Here is a 22,441-nt window from a genome sequence, read left to right as displayed (position 1 = left end):
ATGTTGAGGTTAAGGCCATATATTTTCTGTCAGTTTCAGGTAAGGCTACTGTCAATGGTTTCCTATACTGCTAGAATATCACTGCTACTTGATACTTAAACAGATATCCTGTTGTCAGCTTTCTGTCTTTAGAATTTCTGGCCCAATCTGCATCACACTAAGCTATTATGTGGCAGCCCTCTGTTTTAGAAAACAATAGCTTCATATCCATGGTATGAACGTGGCTTTCAAGTAAGATGAAAACTGGTACATAAGACATATTTTCCATACAGCGCATGAATTTAAAGATGTTGAGATTAACTCCATGTCTCGTGCTGAATCACATTTACTTTCAAGGTCCAGTGGAAAAGCATTGAGTGTGACCTGGCAAATATTGCATCGGCATCGAGTCATACCAGTGTTGGGTTTGTGTCGGTTCTGGAGCGCCATGACCGGCCTCATTTGAGCTCTTCTGTCAGGAGAGTTAATTTGGAGTTGGAACGTCTACTTGGATCTGATGCGGGGTCACACATTGGTGTGGTTCCTGTTGATTCACTCTGTAGGTGGGACTATACTAGACATGGCCTACACCTCAACAAGAAAGGGAAGGGTAAACTGGTGGGCTGATAGCAGGAAATTTAAAGGGAGGAGGAACTACATCTCATGGTGGTAACTCTTTTTTTAGTGTAAGATCAGTGTCCAGTGGGAAACTCAACCAGGCAACTACTAAAGATGTTAAAAAAGTTCAAGATACTCACAAAAGTAAAATGAAAAATGTTAGTATATTTCACCAAAATATTGGGGGATTGAAGAATAAAATTGATGAGCTTCTGCTTTGTTTAGAAGATATAGAAACTGAGAATGTAATAGATGTACTATGATTGTCTGAGCATCACGTTGTCACTGATATGCAAAAGGTTAGCATCAATGGGTACAAATTAGCTGCACATGTGAGTAGAGATAATATGATGAGAGGAGGAGTTGCCATATATGTCAAAAGCTTCCACAGCACAAAACATTTAGAAACTAAAAATTTTTGTGTAGAGCAACATATGGAGGCATGTGCCACTGAACTAAAACTAAATGATGGCACTTTCATAATTGTAACAGTGTATAGGTCCCTCTCAGGGAATTTCCAGCTATTTCTAGAAAACTTGGATGCTTTGTTGTGCTATCTGTCAGACAGGGGGAAGCAAATTATCATTTGTGGGGATTTCAATGTTGATTCCCTGAAAGAGTGTGATAGGAAGAATGACCTTGTAGTATTACTCAGTTCTTTCAATTTGAGCTCCGTCATTGATTTTCCTACTCGGATAACAAAGAACAGTAGGACATTGATAGATAACTTTTTTATAGACCAAGATAAGTTTAAGGACATAAATGCTTATCCTGTTGAGAATCGTCTTTCAGATGATGGTGCACAGCTAGTTACAGTACATGGCATAGCTCCATGCAGTATATCAAATCAGAATTTCAAAGCAGTGCGTTCAATTAACAATATAAATACTGCAAACTTTAGGGAAAGACTAAAGGAGCTAGACTGGGATGAAGTGTATATGGAACCCGATGCAAACTTGAAATATAACTTATTTCACGATACATTTTTAAGGGTATTTGAAAATTGTTTTCCCAAGAAAACAGTGAAACATAATTCCAAGAAGACATATAAAAAACCTTGGCTAACTAAAGGAATAAGAATATCTTGCAACCGTAAAAGAGAACTGTATCTAACAGCAAGAGGGAGTACTGACCCCGAAATTGTTCAATATTATAAAAAACTATTGTGCGGTACTAAGAAAAGTTGTTAAAAAGTCCAGAAGCATGTGTATCATGTCTGAGATCAGTAACTCTGATAATAAAATTAAAGCAATTTGGAATATTATTGAAAGGGAAACAGGGCAACCAAGAGCACAGGAAGACTTTAGTGCCATGAAACTGAATGACAAGTGTACTAACAAACAATATGAAATTGGAAATATTTTCAATAATCATTTTTTAAATGTTGTGGAGAAAGTAGGATCTAGATCTTCACTAGAAGAGGCAAGACTTCTAATGGAAGAGGCCATACCTGTGCAGTTTGAAACAACTGTATTTCCACGAACCTCTCCCTCTGAAATCAGTAAAATAATAAACTCACTGAAAAGTAAAAGCTCTTACAGAATTGATGGCATTTCCAGCAAGATACTTAAAGCTTGTTCCCCACAGATAAGTAGAATTCTCAGCCACGTATGTAATACCTCTTTGGAGCAGGGTGTTTTCCCCGATAGACTGAAATATGCCATTGTAAAACCATTGCATAAAAAGGGGGATACGTCGGATGTCAACAACTATCACCCAATCTCTCTTCTGACAGCTCTATCAAAAATTTTTGAGAAAGTAATGTATTCAAGAGTAGCCTCCCATATATGTAAAAATAAAGTACTAACAAAATGTCAGTTTGGTTTTCAGAAAGGCTTTTCAACAGAAAATGCTTTATACACTTTCACTGATCAAATATTAAATGCTCTGAATAACCGGACATCACCCATTGGTATTTTTTGTGATCTCTCAAAGGCCTTTGACTGTGTAAATCATGGAATTCTTTTAGATAAGCTAAATCATTTTGGTTTGAGGGGGGTAGTGCACAAATGGTTTAATTCATACTTAACTGGAAGAATGCAGAAAGTTGAAATAAGTGGTTCATGTAATGTTAATACAACAGCTGATTCCTCAAACGGGGGGCTAATCAAGCATGGGGTCCCACAGGGTTCGGTCTTGGGTCCTTTACTGTTCTTGATATACATTAATGACTTACCATTCCATATTGATGAAGATGCAAAGTTAGTTCTTTTTCCTGATGATACAAGTATAGTAATAACATCCAAAAACCAAGAACTAAGTGATGTAATTGTAAATGATGTTTTTCACAAAATTATTAAGTGGTTCTCGGCAAACGGACTCTCTTTAAATTTTGATAAAACACAGTATATACAGTTCTGTACAGTAAATGGCACAACTCCAGTAATAAATATAGACTTTGAACAGAAGTCTGTAGCTAAGGTAGAATTTTCAAAATTTTTAGGTGTGTCCATTGATGAGAGGTTAAACTGGCAGCAACACATTAATGGTCTGCTGAAACGTCTGAGTTCGGCTACGTATGCTATTAGGGTTATTGCAAATTTTGGTGATAAGAATCTCAGTAAATTAGCTTACTATGCCTACTTTCATTCACTGCTTTCGTATGGTATTATATTCTGGGGTAATTCATCGTTGAGTAGAAAAGTATTCATTGCTCAAAAACGTGTAATCAGAATAATTGCTGGAGCCCACTCACGGTCATCTTGCAGACATCTATTTAAGGATCTAGGGATCCTCACAGTAACCTCACAGTATATATATTCACTTATGAAATTTGTTGTTAATATCCAGCCCTGTTCAAAAGTAATAGCAGTGTGCATAGCTATAACACCAGGAGAAAGGATGATCTTCACTATGCAGGGTTAAATCTGACTTTGGAACAGAAGGGGGTAAATTATGCTGCCACAGAAGTCTTTGGTCACCTACCAAACAGCATCAAAAGCCTGACAGATAGTCAACCAACATTTAAAAATAAATTAAAAGAATTTCTAGATGACAACTCCTTCTACTCATTGGCTGAATTTTTAGATATAAATTAAGGGAGGGAAAAAAACTAACTTAAGCATTAGTGTCATGCAATATTTTGTGTAATGTAATATCTTGTACAGACATCTTTCATTAACCTGACACGTTCCACATCATTACGAAGTGTCGTATTCATGATCTATGGAACAAGTATTAATCTAATCTAATCTAATGCTGTTTGGCTCCTGTAAAATGGATGGCCCATCATTACACAATTACACAGTGTGCAAACTTGACAGTAAGCATTCGGAAAATATGTTATTTCTCACCTTCAGGTGATCTCATTTCATTTGTGGATGGAGATGACAAGGAAAACAGTGTTTAATGCAAGGTGGGAAAGTTTCAAAATACAGTTGCCTGCTTTATATTTGAATTTGTTTCTGTGGCTGTTCTTTGCAGGTTTTTTTGTTTATATACGCAAACCAATATATAGGTAAAAAATTATTAATGTCTGTCATTATTGTTTGCATCTGCCCTTTTATTTCTTTGAAGTTTTCTTTAATTACAGAATAAAGAAATGTCACCACATTTGTGCACCCAAGCTGTCTCATGTAATTCTTTACACAGAAGAGACATTTAAATTTGCAATACAACATATAGATTAAGAACACTTATTGGCACTGCTGTCCGCTCTCACTTGTTTACAGTTTTGACTGGCTAATCAACCACATATATTTTAGGAACAGTTTTCAAGGAATACGCTTGGTTTTTATTTACTGTTTCCATGTAGTGTTGAATGATGATGCTGTGTGTAAGTGGCATTTTTAATTTATACTTTGCCAATGAATAAAGTGAGTTAGGCTATTCATTTTTGCATCTAACACCCAAACCTCCAGATGTCAGACACTCAGATTGGTAATTAGTTCATACTATGTAGTGTAGTCTAATAGAATGCGTATAGATGGTAATTAAAAGTAACACCAGAACTACAGAGCACAGGAAAAGTGTACCATTGAGTAATTGTGTTACTAAATTTCCCATGGGTGAGCTGGTAGAACATGTGGTTGTTGTACGAAGGCTCCCGTATTCAGTCCCCACTGGGGGCAGAACATTCTCCTGACATGCAAAAGGACTTTTTGGAGTTTTGTAGCAATATTATTTTGTCAGTCTGCTTTCACTTTGTTGTTTGAAAGCAGCAGACCTGTAGCATACATTTGTACAGATAGACGTGGTGGTCTGTCAGGCATGGCTGACAGAACACCACACTTATCTATACAGATGTACTCTTTAGGGGTCAATGGAACGTCTGATACTACCCATCTGCTTTGACCCTTGATGTAAGGGTGTTGTGGTGAGTTACATTATTACGGTGCAGTGTTTATAAGTTGGTTGTGTTTATAGATGTCATATTGTTATATTTGATGGTGCCCTCTGGTAGTGTGTGTGTATGTACTGAGTGTAATGTGTTGTGTTAGGCTCGTTTGAGCCTTGGTGTTGGATGTGTGAAGCTGTTGGCAGTGTTTGTAGTTCAGGACGTAAGGTTTGGAAGTGTCTTCAGTGGATTATGATTTTTTTTTATTTTTTTTTACATGTTTGGTGTTTTCGTTATGTGTTATTGGTTTGCTGTTTGTGGTGTGGTAAGACGTTTAATTTATTGTGGCTTCGGGTCGACCGAAGTGTCCGATCCCACCTGTCGGCTTTGGCTCGTGACGTAAGGCTGTTGTGGTGTGTGACATCAGGACGGCATGGAATTTAGTTTGTGAGAGTGGCGTATTTGTAGGTGTTGCTTTGATGCGATCGGTGGTGCTCTCTGGTGGTGTGTTAGGTGATGTTTTTGGTTTAGTTTGCGAGTGTGGCGTTGTGTGTGTGAATTTTGGTAAATTGCTTTCTTTTTATGTCTTTGGTAGGTATGGTAATGACTGACAGGGTCAACAGTTTTCGGTTGTCGGCTATGATGAGGGACAGTGCGTTGTCACTAATAAAATTTCTTCAACTATTTGGATTTTTGGATGAAGTCATGAAGTGTTCAGTATGTTGTGAAGAAATGAGACTTACTTAAAGTTCCGGTGTCTCGGACCATGGACGGCTGTATGTGGAGATAACAGGTCAAGGGAACTGTTCGATCCCAATGTGTGGCTGTGAATGTTGGTATTAGTATCAGATGTTTTTGAGCTATATAGGTCAAGGGAAATGTTAGGTCCTAATTTATGGGATCTGGAGCTGCTGTTGAGCTATATAGGTCAAGGGAAGTGTAAGATTCCAGATGATACTCTGTTTAGTGGTATTTGGGGAGTTTTGTGATGTCGTTTTGCGTGGTTTTGTATGGGGGTGAGTGTCTAAATTTGTTTATATTTAGTTTTTCCCCACCCAAAAACCCCCTATTTCCCGCGTTTGTCCCGTTAGTGTCATTAGGCTCTTTGTGGAACGTGTGTGTGTTTATTTTTCAATGTATTTTCGTCCTCATAATGTGTATGTAATGACTTTATATGCGCCATATTGGAATCATGGTTTATACTTGTTTCCGCCATATTTGTGTAATGGGTCAAAGCAGACGGGCGGGATCGGACGCTTCCGTATTTCCATGGCTTCTATTGTTAGGTATGGATACGGCGATGAAATATTGTAGGTGTTGGCTTTTTGGTATCAATAGTTGTGGCTGACCTATATACATCAAGGGAAATGATCAATTCAAATTTTCGTAGTTTTAATTGTAGGTAGGTTTTGGTGCCATCAGCTGTGGTTGACCTATATAGGTCAAGGGAAATGTCCGATTCCAGTTTTTGCAGTTTTAGCTGTAGGTGTTTTTGTATCGTCGGCTGTGGTTGATCTATAAAGATCAGGGGAAGTGTCGAATTCCTGTAGATTTTGTTGGTGTAGTGGAGTGTTGTAATTTTTTACAGTTTGTGTGTTTTGGGATCGTGGTGTGTTTTTTACTGTTCTATTTATCTTGTCCCCACCCTAAAACTCCAATTTCCCATAGTTGTCCCATTAGTTTGATTATATTTTTGGGGGGATATGTTATTGTTTTATTTATATGTATTTTCATGTTTGCTGATGTGTGTATGTTGTGACATCATAGCCATCATATTGGAGATGCTTAGAATAGCCATTACCGCCCTATTGATTATGTCATAGGTCAAAGCAGACGGGTGGAAAAGAGAACAACATAAAGCAATTGAACTCTGTCATTATTGAGAAGCTACTGTAAAGCTCAAAATCACAATTCTTAAATGATATTGTTAATATTTGTGTTGATGGTAGAGGTTGGTTTCAGGGAATTACTATCGATTGCTAATGCCAATATCCTAGTGAACAACAGTGTGAGTGTGAGTGCGTGTGCATGCGCCTGTGTCTGTGTGTGCACGCACATGTTTGTGTGTCGTGTGCGTGAGCGCAGTTGGGTGGTTGGATGTGAGAGAGAGAGCACTCTTATGGTAACTTTTCTTTTTTTACGCTTAATGTGATATTATTATAGCTCATTGTGATGTATGCAATTTTCAGTACATGGGATATTTGTTCGTACACATTGGTCTGAAGAATGTTACATGGCTAAAAAGAATGCTGGGAATTTGCATTACTGTGGTAAAACACCTCTGTGGACCAGATGTCTCAATGTAAGTACACTGCAGAGGGGTTTTGTAGTACTTTGGAAGAGTGTTTTCTATAAATTTGTTAAGGTCTCCTTCTACATGATGACAGGGAAAGACTAAATGCTTCATCTTGTTATGGTAAGAAAGCAGCATTAAATTACACAGTTACATATTGGTCAAACAAACACTGATTATGGGCTTTGCTGTTTAGCTAACATGACACCTTTCTGCTATAATGAATTGCATTTGCAAAATTGTAAGTTCTGAATCAACGGCCTGTGTTCTCCTATCATTATCAGACATTAAATTTTGTGTTGCACAGCATCACTGCTGCTTTTTCATATCTTATATACCCTAATACACTACTACAACTGCTGTATCTTCTTGTATTATTTCTTCTCTTTGTTAAATGACCAGTATTCAGTTAAATGTCTTAATGCTGTCCTGATGGCATCTGTAGATCACAATTTTGTATACTTTATGACTGCAAAAAAGTGTCTGCGAAGAGCAAAATGTGTCAAAGGCCTTAAGATGAAGACTATGCAACACTTTGTAATGATAAACTGGTTTCTATGAGCGTGACATCAGAACTGTTGACATTAGGTTCGCTTGAGCAGTTGCCAGTGGGCTCGTGCACATGCGCAGTTGAGTCGTGTATGGGCAGTAGCAGCCAGAGGCTAATGAGAAAAATTTTTTTGGTGCACCCTAATTGCCAGATTTGCACATGTGCGGGGTTGTCTGAGTTGTAGTGGGGAGAGGGGTAGTCTCAATGTGATTCGTGTTTATGTTTAGTGATTTCAATGTTTTCTCTTTAGTTACGGCTCCCATATCAAATGAAAACAAAATGGATTTCTGTGGTTGGGAGCTATCAGGTGACTTAAAATACATTCACATAATTACGGAAGGCAAAAATATGTTACTAGTTTCAGCTTTCTGATTTTATTTCCACGTTTTTTGGCAGTCACCTTGCAGGACAGTGAAGTTATTTGTGTCAGTTTGCCAAAGAAATTAGGCTTTTATTAATCTTTTCCTCTGAGGCAGTCAATTTATTTGAAACGAAGTGTTTCGTTCCACAATAGTGGCTAGTTCCAATGCTTCACTGAATTTCAAGTGCATGTTTACATCTTCTGGCATGTATGTCATTTTGCCATAAAAAAAACCAAACATGAAATAGTACAGTAGTGGTACTCAAAGAAAATATACATCCCGAAAACCACACAGAAAAGCTTAATATCTGGTGGGACCTACTGTGAATCTAGACAAACCAATGTGCCCTTCAAGCTGAATTATGTATTTTAGTGCAGTTTACAAAATTTCGATGCTCTTGGAGTGCCCTCTGATGTTCTGTTTCTTTTATGTCAGAATGTAAAATTTGTTAATGCTTTATACGTATAAAACATAGGGGCTTCCTACATAATCACAGCTGTGCATGCGCAGTAATGCCTGTTTTCTGGCACTCTCTGGTAACTGCTAAAATGAATCTATTTGCAACAGGTCTTGAGTAAACATTGCGAGAGGTGGTTTGAAAAACATGACTTTAAAGTAAATTTCCTTTTATGTGAAATGAATTATGTTACGTGTGAGAATGTGCGATGACTTTCTTAAATTACATAGCGTTTGGCTCATGTTTCAAACTTAACACTTTGAGGACCAGCCATTTAGAAGAATTTCGAGTCCTTAAGACCAGACAGTTTCATCATTGTTTTAAAATTTACTGGCACATTTGTGTGATGTATCGTAAAGTGTAACACATGCTAAAAAAGACCAATATTACATGTGAAAGCTTAGCTTCTCTTGTAGCTTATTAATCTTAGAGACCAATATTATATGTGAAAGCACAGCTTTACTTGTGGCTTCATTACGTATAGTAATGTAAACCATTTACTTTTCCTCTTTGTGTGTTCGTGCTACTTAACACTGATCTTGCTATTAGCTGACTACATCGCATCCTATGCTCTGAATATCATGTCATTGGCTGGCAAGGTCACGTGACATGAACTATGATTGGCTTGCAAAAGGGCATCACAATCTCGATTTCAATGCTCTGGAAACTAATGTGCTGTGTTTGGTGAAATTAAAATTTGTACTTTCAAAAATATGCAGTTTATATGTTGCTGCACATCAGAAGTCTTTCCAAAAATATTCTCTCTCTCTCTCTCTCTCTCTCTCTCTCTCTCTCTCTCTCTCTCTCTCTCTCTAAGTGCTGGGAAGTTCTATGCTGGTGTACAAAATGTTAACCATTCAAAGGATCAATAAGTTCTACAGTTCTGAGGGAACATCTGTGGAAAATCTACTGTCACTATACACGGAAAAAGTGTATTTTTTAACCAGGATATCCAGAGAATTTTTTTTCCTTGTCCGCATATACACTCTGCATGAGTTCCCGTTTTCTCTTTGAAAATATGCACCATCTATTTCATCTCCCCATTGGACTGGGATGGAACGGTTCTGTAACAAGGTGTTGCATCCCTTGATGTTCGCAAAAACAGGAAAACTGGACAGGGGTGATCTGAAGGCTACTGTCAGAGACAATAGCTATTCACAGAAATAGGAAAAGCTTGGCAGAGATGAACTAGGGGCTATTGGTCAGAGACGATGTCATGGAGCCCACGGGGTGAATATATGGAAATTTTGAATGAGAATCTACTACAACTAACCATACCTGATTCAAGAAAGGACAGGTGAAACCCATGTGGGGCCGCTTCCGATGGGGGCCAGGGTGAGAACCCTTTGTGGGAGTGCAGATTGTTGCTGAGAGCACACGGTGCAAGACCGGATCGTTGTTTTGATATCTTTGTCGATGGCTGGCAAACACGCATAGTGATGTGCCAGCTGTTTTATGCAGTATAAAGGTATGCCCCAGTGTCCCATGAGTAAGAGTGCAAAGACTGTGGGATGCAGAGCTGGGGAAATAATGACTTGGATCACTCGTGTTCTGTTTGCAGCAGGAGAACACTGTTATGGAGGGAGAGCTGGTTTCTTAAGGCAAAGATCATCTTGAATAGATCACGGACCATTGCCGGGATACACTGCGGCCACCGACAGTTAATATGCTAACTAACTCTACAGAGAGTAGGCACTGATCTTGTGTGGGCCAAGACCATTGTAGCATTAAGAGGAAAATCGTACAGAGCCAAAGCAGAATCAGAATCCAGCTGAAATATAACAACGTAATGGGTGTCTAATTCAGGACCTGGGCCTGTTGGAAGCTGGGACACAGCATCAACATTTGCATGGAGGCTGGTTGGCTTATAGAGGATGTCATATATATAGGACAAAAAGAATGCCCATTGTTGTAGCCTACATACTGCCTGTCCCTGATGTAAAATGCAGTCCGAACAATGGGAGTAATGGCTTATGGTCAGTCAACGTCTGGAATTTGATGCCATAGAGATAGGTATGACCGTATAAATGATTGCCAATGCCTCGTTTGTGGGCTGGGAGTAGTTGCATTGGACAACATTGACTTATTTGGACATAAACACAATAAGGTGTTCAAAGCCACCTCCTTCTATGTGGTACAGTGCTGCCCCAGCCCGATGCCGTGAGGTATCTATGGCAAGGAGAAGGCTTCTCTGGTGAAAATGGTATGTGGCACAGTGCCAATTGGAGGGCTGGTTTCAGTACAAAAATGACCCATCACACGCACTGGAGGTCGCAAATGAAACCCCTTTTTTCTGCAAGATGTTGTGCAGATAGAACAATTCTATCACATGGGGAATGAAATGACAATATTAGCTAATTTTTGCATAAAGGCAAAGATTCTGAGCCTGGGCATATTTTCTATGGCTCAGATATCCTACTTATTAGGACAGATGATCTTATTGGTGATTACAAAGCTGAAGTACTCAGTGGACTCCCTCACTTTTGGAGGTTGCACTAGAAGCCACCCTGGGGTAATCAAGAAAACAAAGATTGGATGTTCTGAAGGTGTTCATTGGTTGATTATTCCATCACTATGGTACCAAATAATTGTGGCGTGAAGGAATTTCTTGTGTCAGCTACTTCTGGAGGACTGCTGGGGTACTAGAAATACTGAAGGGCAGCCTGTTATATCTGTAGAGGCCAAGGGATATCTTGAACACCAGCAGATTGTGAGATTCTGGGTGTAGTGGTTACAAATGAACCTTAGTATAACAGACACTGTTTTGCAATTTGGAAATAGTTGTTCCAGGCAGGGAATTGGAAAAGTATTGATGATGACCTGGGCGTTAATGGAATTGAAATCGCCACATAATTGGAGACAGCCATCCAGTTTTTTCACTAAGACAAGGGGAGAAGCCCATTGCCTTGATGAGACAGGGGTAGTCACCTCATGGCCTCCAATCTGTCTAATTCTGCCTTAAACACAGTCCCCAGAATGCGCAGGATAGGGCGTGCGTGCAAGAAACGAGGCACAGATCCGGTTTTAAGTGACTTTTGACTGCTACATTGGCAGCCCATCTTAACCAGGGACAAAAATATCTGAATATGAGAAACACATATTCTTCAAAATGGAAAAACCAAACTGTTTTAATGCATCTAACTTAAATATATTTTCCACATTACCAGAAATAAAAACCAAAACTGAAAGTTTTCTTGAAACATTTTTATAAGAGACTTTGGTACCAGAAACACCTCTCCCTTGTGTGTTTTGGCTACTATATGCTGTTACTCTCCTACAAAATGGTTGTAACAGGGGGGAAAAGTAATTTAGCTGTTTATAAGAGAAGAGTATATAATTGACTTCTAGCATTAGTACCAGTTTAACAGGTTTATCCTTACCAGGATAAGAGCTGTGATGATGTACAGCTAGGAATGAAATATTAGAACCAGAGTTCGCTTTGTACGTGTGTTGCCAGGTATTGGGCAACCAACACAGTCAATGTTAATTTGAGCTCTAATGCTGCCCAAAAAACAAGTAGCTGACTGATGTGGGCAGAGGGAATGATGGTATCAGTGGAAACACTGAGGGTAAGAGGGTAAGTTATGTTGATTGGAATTCTGCTGAGATGGAGAACTCAGAAAAGATTCTTAAATTGAGCTGTGAGAGAGAGATTTTTCAGACACACTTTAAGAGCTGCTGCCCTGTTCGTGTGCCTCTAGGCCATGTGATGAAGAGTAGGACGGCTGCGCCGCATTAAATGTTTACAGAAGAAGCCGATGCTAGCATTTGATTTCCTGTTGCACCTATTAGAAGTGTTTCTCATCACACTGGTGGTGACAATGGACACTGCAGGCTCAGCTATCCTATATGAATTAAAAAGCCTGAGCAGTTTTTAGGACTTCATTTAAGGAGGGACTGAATGCTATAAAGCATGTGCGCTTACTTCGTTGTTGAGTGAATGTTGTAGAAGCAAGCCTTGAATCAAGGAGTTTGTACATGGTTGGCGACTTGGTTCTTCGGAGCTCAAAAAAATATGATGGTGATTCAGACCCTGAACGTCAGTGACCCAGTCTCTATAGTTTTCTGACAGTTGCTTACAGCGGCAGTATAATTTCAATCAAGCAAATGCCACAGAGGATTGACACCCATAATGATCTGACGACCGGTTTGCAAATATCAGCAAATGACAAACTATCAGAATTTTTCAGGGGGGGACAACTTATGGAGCAATCCCAACATACAATGCAAAGTCCACAAAAGAAAATAATGTCTCTTTATGATATGAAAAGGTTGCTTTGTTGAGGCATCATAAGTGCATTTTCTAATCATCAACACCATCCAGAAATGAAGTAAACTTTACACACTGCCAAAGTTGTCTCATTCCTGATAGACACTGTTGTGATTTGCCGCTGTAGAAAGACAACTGCTGTTGCTGTTGTTCCGATAGTTGCCTCTCAAGCTGCCATTGTTCCTGCTGTTGCAGAAGCCATTGATTTTACTTTGAACACATTAGAGTGTTTAAAGCAGGCAAGCCTACCTGAATCTGTGTGCATGGAATAGGACTTCGGTTTTATAGGGTGTTTCTATAGGTTGTCCCAAAATAATGTATACACTCTTTGAAGCTGAACACCTCTTTAATGAAAGATGTTAGATGTACAACTTTAGTGATGTTAGATGCCTCATGGCCCGACTGAAGGTGGTAAATGTTCAAACTGGTGTCCGTCTGTCACAGTACACTGTCGACGATGACTTACGACTGAGCAACATGCCAACTTTATTGTTTGCAATGAAATAGCATCACAGGCTTGCCCAAGTTGTTCTCTAAGATTGTCCAGTGTTTGTGGTCTCGCAGCATAAACTGTGTTCTTGAGAGTACCCCACTGAAAGAAATCTAGAGGAGTTAAATCTGGAGATTGAGCGGGATACTCCAGACTTCCTCTTTGTCCTATCCATCTTGCAGGGAATGTACAATTGAGAAATGCCCTCACAACCAGGGGAAAGTGAGGTGGCACCCTGTCCTGTTGAAAGTAATAATCTTCATTTCCTAACGCAGTGCTAAGACCAGGAGTTATCATTTCCAACATTTCCAAGTATGAGTCTCCCGTGACAGTGTTGTCAAAGAAGTACGGCATGATTAACCCTCTAGAAGACAGACCACACCAGACTGTTACTCCTGGTAGATTAACAAGCCTTTGCTCGGTTTACATATGGATTCTCCCTGGCCCAGTACACACAATTATGGCAGTTAATTGTTCCATTATGTTTAAATGTCATGTCATCTTACCAAAGAATTCGATCTTGGAAATGTTGCTCTTCTTCACATCTGTTATTGAACCACCCTCAAAATTTGCTTTGCCTATCAGGATCATCCTCGTTAAGAGCATGGAGAAGTCTTGAAGTCTTGGAATGTAAGGCTTAAAGTTCTGATGCCGCAAAATTCTGTGAACACTGCTTCTGTAGATCCCAGTCTCATGAGAGCATTGCCTCACAGATTTCATTTGGGATCGTGTGTATGCCTGAATTACTGCATCAACACACTCATTGTCTGGTGAACTTTTCTTTTATTTGCTATGCCACTTCTTCATATCATGCATTGTTCCTTTGACTTTAAACTTATCTCTGATTCTTGTTATTGTTACTCTTGTCAGTGGTGGTGTTCCAAATTCAACTCTCCAATGTCAGCGTACCACACTCACATTCTCTGTTTTCCAGTAACACTTTAGCACCCATTTCTGTTGTTCAAATGATAACACCATGTTTGCTGACAATCCTGAAACAAAAGAAAGCATTGTTATGTTTTTCACTGCCTTCTAAATTATCACCCATAAAAATTGTATTTCTGTCTCCTGTAATTAAAGAGATATTCTGTTTCAAATCGTGTATACACTATTTTGGGACACCCTGTATTTTGTTGGTTTTTGGAACTCGAGATAATTATTAATACGGACAGGTGTGGCATTCATATTGTGAATCCTGGGTCTGTATTGCTTAATATATCGGTGCACTGTAAATTTGGGAGTACTTATCACCACTGTTGGAGACTGCATTACAAGCACAGTTTATTGGGCGAAATAAATCGACATACGTAATACAATGCACCCATGTAATACAGTAATTTGTAGAGTTGGTGTTACAGAAATGAAAAGCAGCAGACCAAAATTTGAAGTGCATGCTTAGTGTGGAATTGAAGCCAACATAGCCAACTGACAGTGGCCGCTGAAGTGAAAATTCCATCATTCAAGCACACGAGGGATTGGATGCCCCATTTAGTGGGTACACGGCTATAGGTGGTTGCTGTGGGCACATGGTTGTAGCTGATTTGTGGTCATGGAGTCTTTACCGGTTAGCATAATGTGCACTCTGGGTGTATGGCCTCTTCCCAGAGGACCACTTGTTGAGACCGCTCATAGACCACAGCACCACCGGTGACAAGTGTTACAGGTAGGGATCAATCTCTGACAGCTGTGACAGCTCCATGTCGTTGTTTGAGTCAGTTACTGTGCTTTACGTTGCTGGTATTAAAGTTCCTCAAATTTGTGTGGGAATATATTGCTTTGAGGATAACAGTACAGATAATTTTTTACTTATTTTATTGACTTTTTGCATATAACAAACTTCCTAATGGTGCTTACTCCGAACTATACTCTAATAAACAATCAAATGTATTCTATTTTTGAAAATTCCTTTATTACTTTTCCAAATTAATCTTTCAGATTATAGCTGTCCATGGCTGCCTTTTTATAACTGTTAAAATAGTTTCATGTTCTGTCAGTGGAAACTAATGATTAACAACAACAATTTGTCCATTTTGTTTGGACTGTTGAGCTCCGTGGCCGTGGATAATAATATTTCACTGTAAATATAATGATTAACGAAAACTATTTTGCTTACTGTTGTCACATGTATTTGCATGCATATACCACAAATAAACTTTAGCATTCCTCAGTCTTACACTACCAATTGACATAATGCTTCCAATCTCATAATTAATCACTTGAGAAGCTATTTAAATAATTTCTGATGTGATGCATCTATGCATCATTGTTCTGTGCATCGCCAGAATGACAACTCCCATCCACTTGCATACTGGCACATGACTGGTAGTGCTTGACACTGCTGGATGTAATAGCAAGACAGTGCTCTTGCTGAAAAAGGGAGTGTTTGGTTTTGATAGTTGAATCAGTAATGTGTAAGAGATACTATGTACTACATCACACTACTGTTTATAATAGCAACCCTTACACCATGGTTTATCAACATCACATACTTTTGATCCTCAGTCGTATCTGGTGTAAGCATGAGTTTCCAAACCAGTGAAGGGAAAGCATATGTGTCGCGTTTTTGAAATCTAGAAAATACTGTATGGCATTGATGCACAAATGTTGTGTGTAAGTTGCTGGAATGAATGGTGAATTGATAGCTTTATGGATTCTTGTGAGGAGGGGTCTTTCATCTAACAACATTGTGGATTTAGGGAAATCTGATCCTTAACTTACCACTTAATTCTATTGGAGTCTGCTATGAGGGCAACTTTTGCGAGCTGCCTGCACCTCACTGCTGTCTCCTTTAGCTTAAAGATGGCTTATGACACCTCATGCCACTACCACAACATTACCACACTTTGTGTGTGAGATTTCAGTGGCCCACTCCTGATTGTAATACTGAATCTTATAGCTCACCACTTGTTCTGTGTTTGAGTTGGGATTTCTGATAGCACCATCTGTATACAGGATAATGGAGTTCAGCAGACATCTGTGCTGAGTGTGACCCATTTTCTAATAGTGATTAATGAGCTTACAGATACTGTGGGCCTATGGTCTCACCATTCTTATATATCGATAATTTTTGTGTGTGCGACAATGCTTCACCCACGAAAGTTGCTGAATTCCAGCTGCAAGGTGTCATCAGGAAAGCACAAGCTCTCACCCATAGATTCCAGTTTTCCACTGTGAAGGCACACACTATGCACTTCTGCCAACGCAGAGCTGAAATTTCCTGTCTGATTAAAACTGTTTGCCAGACTGGGTTCGAACCAAGGACCTTTGCCTTTCACGGGCAAATGTTCAACTTCACTCTGGAAATACGTTCCCAGGCTTTGGCAAAGACACTAACAGAAGTAAAGTTTTGCCGTCAGGTCATAAGTCATGCTGTGTAGATAAGTTGGTAGTATGCTTAACTGCAAAAGGCAAAGGTCCTGGGTTTAAATCCCCATATGGCACCTAGTTGTAATCTGCCATGGAAGTTTAATATCAGCGCACCCTCTGCCGCGGAATGAAAAATGTAGAATTTCATCCCCCTCTAGAACTTGACCTTGGTAATGAAATGCTAAGTTTGGTAGAGCTAATTGACAGCGAATTTCGAGGTGGCAGAGTTAGAGGAGCAATGCTTCTGCACATTAAATTTTCTGTGTAACTCAAGAAAATCTTTACAGACACACACCAAATGATGCAGGGAGCCTATGGTGATGAGTGTGTAAGCCGTACTCAGTGTTAGGAATGGTTCACACGGTTTAAAAATGGTCAGACAGAAGTTAAAGTTGACCCTCGTTCAAGACACCCTTCGACATCTACTGATGGTGCTCGTATTGGCAGTGTCAATAAAGTTGTGCATGCCAATCGAAGGCCGACTGTCTGAGAGATTGTAGAAGAATGTGACATTTCAGTTGTATCATATCATGAAATCTTGACCCAGCATCTTGGAATGCATTGTGTTGCCGCCAAGTTTGTCCCATGGCTCATGAGTCAAGACAAGAGAGACCTTTGCCCTACAATCTGTCAAGAGCTTTCTGATCGCACAAATGGCAACTAAATGTTTCTTAAGAGAATAATAAATTATGATGAGATGTGGGGTCGTGCTTATTATGTTATAGGCCCGAAGTATTCCTGCCTGTCGTAAGAGGCGACTAAAAGGAGTCTCACATGTTCGATGGGGACTCCTTTGTCTTGACGAAGCCTCCATTTTTTGTAGATCATTTAGAGGACAGGGCTCTTCTTTTGCAATCTGACGACGAGCTGTGCACCAACTTAGAGCGACGAGGAGTTCATTTCATCCGGCGCGTCCATCGGGGTCCAAGGGATAATCAGGCTGCCACCGGTGCCTTCACTTGCCCTTCGAGGGTGGCACATTACTCTAGAAGGTCAAGGTGATGGTCTACTGCTGTGTTGTCAATCCATATATACCTCCCCCAGTGTGGTGCTTTAACTGGTGGAAGTTAGGCCATATGTCTTTCCGCTGTACTTCCAGCATCACATGTCAAGATTGTGGATGTCCATCCCATCCCAATACTCCATGTGCCCCACCTCCCATCTGCGTCAACTGTGGAAAGCATCATTCCTCTTGCTCACAAGAGTGCAGGATTTTACAGCAAGAAAGGAAAATCATGGAATACAAGACCCTGAACCGACTGACCTAAACTGAGGCTAAGCGGAAATTTGAGCGCCTATGTCTTGTGCCTATGACCAGCTCTTATGCCACTCTTACGAGAACAGTTGTAGCCCCATCAGTTCCGCAAGTTCCAGTCAGCTCTCAGAGCCAGAAGAATACAGTGGGGGGCACTTCCCCCCTGTTGCTTCTGCATCACCTACCTCAGGAGCACTGCCCCCCCCCCCCCCCCAACCATCGGGGACACCAGTCTCCACTTCTCAGCTGGAGAAGCGTTAAGTCTTCTTCGGCTCCTCTCACTAGGAAGGGTCACTCCCTTCCCAGGCTAGTGGGAAAGAATACACCTGCCAGTGGCTTAAGTGCCCAAAAGCAGTTGGTCGTAGGGCTTCAAGATCATCCTCTGTCACGGAAATGGATCAGCGAGAGAAATCCTTAAAGAAGACCGCCAAAACCATTGGAATTGCGGTGGCACCACACCACCACTGCCTTCAAGCTCTGTGTCTGAGGATGAGGTGAAGATTCTGGCGTCCGCTGAGGATCTGTATCTCGCCAGACCCTCAGATACAATGGATATAGCCTGTTCAGGAAATAAGTTGGTGGCAGCAGGTGACCCTGAGGCATAAATAGACTGCCTCTTTGAGTGTTTCATGCCTTTACAGTCCCGTGATCAAGTCATCCTCCAGTGGAATTGTGACAGTTTTTTCCACCACCTGGCAGAGCTATGGCAACTGTAAAGTTTTACACCTGCTTTCTGCATTGCCCTCCGGGAAACCTGGTTCCCGGCAATGCAGACCCCTGCCCTTTGTGGCTACAGAGGATATTACAAGAATCATAGTGAATATAATAGAGTGTCAGGTGGAGTTTGCGTTCGTGTCCTGAACTCGGTATGTAGTGAACGTGTGCCTCTTCAAACTCCTCTTGAAGCTGTGGCTGTCAGGATACAGACAACGCAAGAAATAAATATCAGCAATGGATATCTCCCTCCAGATGGTGCGGTACCCCTGAACGTATTGGCTGCACTGATTGATCAACTCGCTAAACCTTTCCTACTTTTGCGAGATTTTAACGTCCATAACCCCTTGTGTGGTAGCACCATGTATACTGACCATGGCAGAGATATCGAAAATTTACTGTTCCAACTTGACCTCTGCCTCTTAAGTACTGGGACCGCCACACATTTAAGTGTGGCCCATGGTAGTTATTCGGCCATTGATTTATCAATTTGCAGCCCAGGACTTCTCCCATCTATCCACTGGAGAGCACATAACGACCTGTGTAGTAGGGACCACTTCCCATCTTCCTGTCACTTCCCCGGCACCATGCCCACGGACGCCTACCCAGATGAGCTTTATACAAGGCAACTTAGTAGCCTTTACCTCTGCTGTCATTGTTGAGTCTCCACACGTGGTGCCATCAATGTTGTGATTGAGCAGGTCACTAAAGCGATTGCTTGTGCAGCGGAAAACACAATCCCTCATTCTCTAGGGTGCCCCTGGTGATAGGGTGAAAGACAGTCCCTGGGTGGTTGCTGGAAATCGCTGAGGCAATTAAAGAGTGTTGGCGAGCTCTACAGTGATATATGCGCCACCCTTCTCTAGAGCACCTAATAGCTTTAAGCGGCTCTGTGTGCTCCTTTGTCTGCTTATAAAACGATGGGAACAGGAGTGTTGGGAGAGGTATGTGTTGACCATTGGGTGCCATACGTCACCTTCGCAGGTCTGAATAAGATCAGATGTCTTTTTGAGTATCAGACCCCAACAGGTGTCCCTGGCATTAACATCAACTGCGTGTTCTCTAACAACGCAGACGGGATTGCCGAGCACTTAGCTCGAGCCTCTGCATTGGAGAACACCCCCCCCCCCCCCTCCCCCCAGCCTTTTGCACCCTCAAACGGCGGATGGAAAGGAAAGTCCTCTCGTTCACTACATGCCCCAGTGAACCCTATAATGCCCACTTTACAGAGGGGGAGATCCTTAGCACCCTTGCACAGTCAGATGATTTAACATCTCTCGTCTGACTACAAGCGATATCTCCTCGCCCTCTTAATCCAGATCTGGTGCGATATCATCTTTCCTTCACAATGGCAGGAGAGCACCATATTCTGGTGCTAAAACCTTGTAAAAATCTGCTTGATGTGGATAGCTATTGGCCCATCAGCCTCACCAATGTTCTCTATAAGGTGCTGGAACCTGTGGTGTGTCAGCGGTTGGTTTGCATCTTGGAGTCGTGGCCTACTGGCACCATGTAAGGGTGGCTCCTGCCAGGGTCGTTCTACCACTGATAATCTTTTGTCTCTTGAATCTGCCAACCGAACAGCGTTTTCCAGATAACAACACCTGGTTGCCATCTTTTTTTACTTACGTAAAGCGTACAACATGACCTGGTGACATCATATCCTTGCCACATTGTACGAGTGGGGTCACCCAGGCTTGATCCCGATTTTTATCCAAAACTTCCTGTCGCTGTATTCTTTCCGTGTCCAACTTCGTGCCTCCCCTAGTACCCCCCCCCCCTCCCCCCCCCCCCGTCCCGTATTTAGGAGAATAGCATTCCACAGAGCTCTGTATTGAGTGTATCACTATTTTTAGTGGCTATTAATGGCCTAGCAGCATCTCTAGGGCCATCGGTCTCCCCTTCTCTGTATGCACATGACTTCTGCATTTAGTATTGCTCCTTCAGTACTGGTGTTGCTGAGTGGCCCCTACAGGAAGCCATTCACAAGGCGCAGTCATGGGCTCTAGCTCAAGGCTTCCAGTTTTCAGCTGCAAAGTCGTGTGTCATGTGCTTCTCTCAGCATTGTACCGTTCATCTGGAACCAGAACTTTCTCTTACTGATGATTCACTCATTGTAGTGGAGGCATATCAATTCCTAGGACTGGTTTTCGATTCCCGATTGACTTGGCTACCTTACCTTCTTCAGTGTAAGTGGAAGTGCTGGCAGCACCTCAATGCCCTCTGCTGCCTGAGCAACTGAGATGCAGATCGCTCTGTGATGCTGCAGCTCTACAGAGTCCTTGTTCGATCCCGTCTTGACTATGGGAGTTTGGTTTATGATTCAGTGGCGCCCTTAGCATTGCGTTTACTCGATCCCGTGCACCACTGTGGCATTCACCTAGTGATGGGAGGTTTTTGAATGAGTCCGGTGACCAGTGTCCTGGTGGAGGCCAGTGTCCCTCCATTGCGGATCCGATGTGCACAACTGCTCGCCAGTTATGTTGCACACATTCTTAGTTCTCCTGAGCATCCGAATTACCATCTCCTTTTCCCACCTGCGGCAGTTCAAATCCTGCATTGGCAGCCTAGTCAGGGTTCACGATTGTGGTTTGCGTGCAATCCCTTATCTTCAAACTGCAATCCTTCCCTTTACCACCTCTGCTTGAGGTCCATTCATGTACACCTCCGTGGTGTACACCTTGGCTGAAGCTTTGTCCGGAGCTTTTGCATGGCCCAAAGGACTCCAGTAACTCCGCTGCTCTCCACTGTCAGTTCCTCTCGATTCTTGACATTCTGGGGCCCTCTCGATTCTTGACATTCTGGGGCTCGGAAGTTGTTTATACTGACAGATCGCTGGCTGATGGTAATGTTGGCTTTCCTATGTCTACAGGGACCGTATTGAACAGCATTCCTTGCTCGCTGGCTGCAGTGTATTCACTGCCAGACAGATGTGAAAGTTGACCTCCTAGCCTATCACTTGGCCTTGGGGAGGGATAAGGGGACTTTCAGCTGCTTCTGGTTGTCACGTCTTCCTGACCCCACCCTACTCCACGATATTCCAAATTCACCCTCATTTTTTTTACATTCAAAGTTATTTTACATTTTCAATCCTCTGTGACTTGATCATTAAACCTGTATGTTGCAGTGATAGGGAGGGGGGGGGGGGGGGGAGATACTAATGGTCTTATGCTGCAAAATTAAACTGGCCTCTGATCTGTCCCTTACTTCTCCCTTTCTCCTGGAAAACTTTAGCCTTAGACTATTAAAGGAAAAGAAGAATTGATGATCTCAATGTTTAGTCCTTTTCATTCCCCCCCCCCCCCCCCCCCCCCAAAGAAAAAAAAAAAGAAAAAGAAAGAAAGAGAGGACATTGGTAGCAATGCTGATATTGTTAGATAGAGCATAATTTAACTTGTCTATCTATAGTCTTTAGCACCATGTGTGTTTCTATGTGCCACTAAGGTTGTAGCTGCTGTCCCAGTTTCAGTTGTTACTCCTCATTCTGATCTCAATGGCTTCTTGGATGACAGAATTCAAGGAGGTAGAAGCATGGGATAAGATTTTAGTTTCATCAAATGTAATCAGGTTTGTGTATGAGGCCTTTTTGACATCAGCAGATTTGTCAACATTGCAATATTTAATGTGATGTCGGTTCTGCCTGCAGAATTCTGAAATTTTTGTTATTGAAAGACTAACTTCACTGTTGTTAAATTCAAAAGGAATTTTATAATTCTCAGGACCACTGAGACCAAGGCATTCTTTTACTGCATGCAAAATTCCTTTTTCTTCGGTGGTTGCAAAGTGGATGGAATTTACTCTCTGCGTATTT

The 22,441-nt window shown here is 41.3% G+C and overlaps 1 protein-coding gene across 1 annotated transcript in view; it reads left to right on the top strand.

The window, feature by feature from the left end:
* Positions 1 to 22,441, top strand: part of LOC126343008 (Hermansky-Pudlak syndrome 1 protein homolog) — a 232,838-nt gene that overhangs the window by 1,675 nt on the left and 208,722 nt on the right. The window contains exon 3 of the mRNA XM_050001904.1: positions 7,063 to 7,175. Coding sequence (XP_049857861.1) covers positions 7,063 to 7,175 — 113 coding nt within the window. The remainder of the gene's footprint in view (positions 1 to 7,062; positions 7,176 to 22,441) is intronic.

Source organism: Schistocerca gregaria, chromosome 1, assembly GCF_023897955.1.
Source record: "Schistocerca gregaria isolate iqSchGreg1 chromosome 1, iqSchGreg1.2, whole genome shotgun sequence".
Taxonomy (NCBI): domain Eukaryota; kingdom Metazoa; phylum Arthropoda; class Insecta; order Orthoptera; family Acrididae; genus Schistocerca; species Schistocerca gregaria.
Note: the sequence above shows the minus strand (reverse complement) of the source record. Positions and strands in the feature narration are given on the sequence as shown.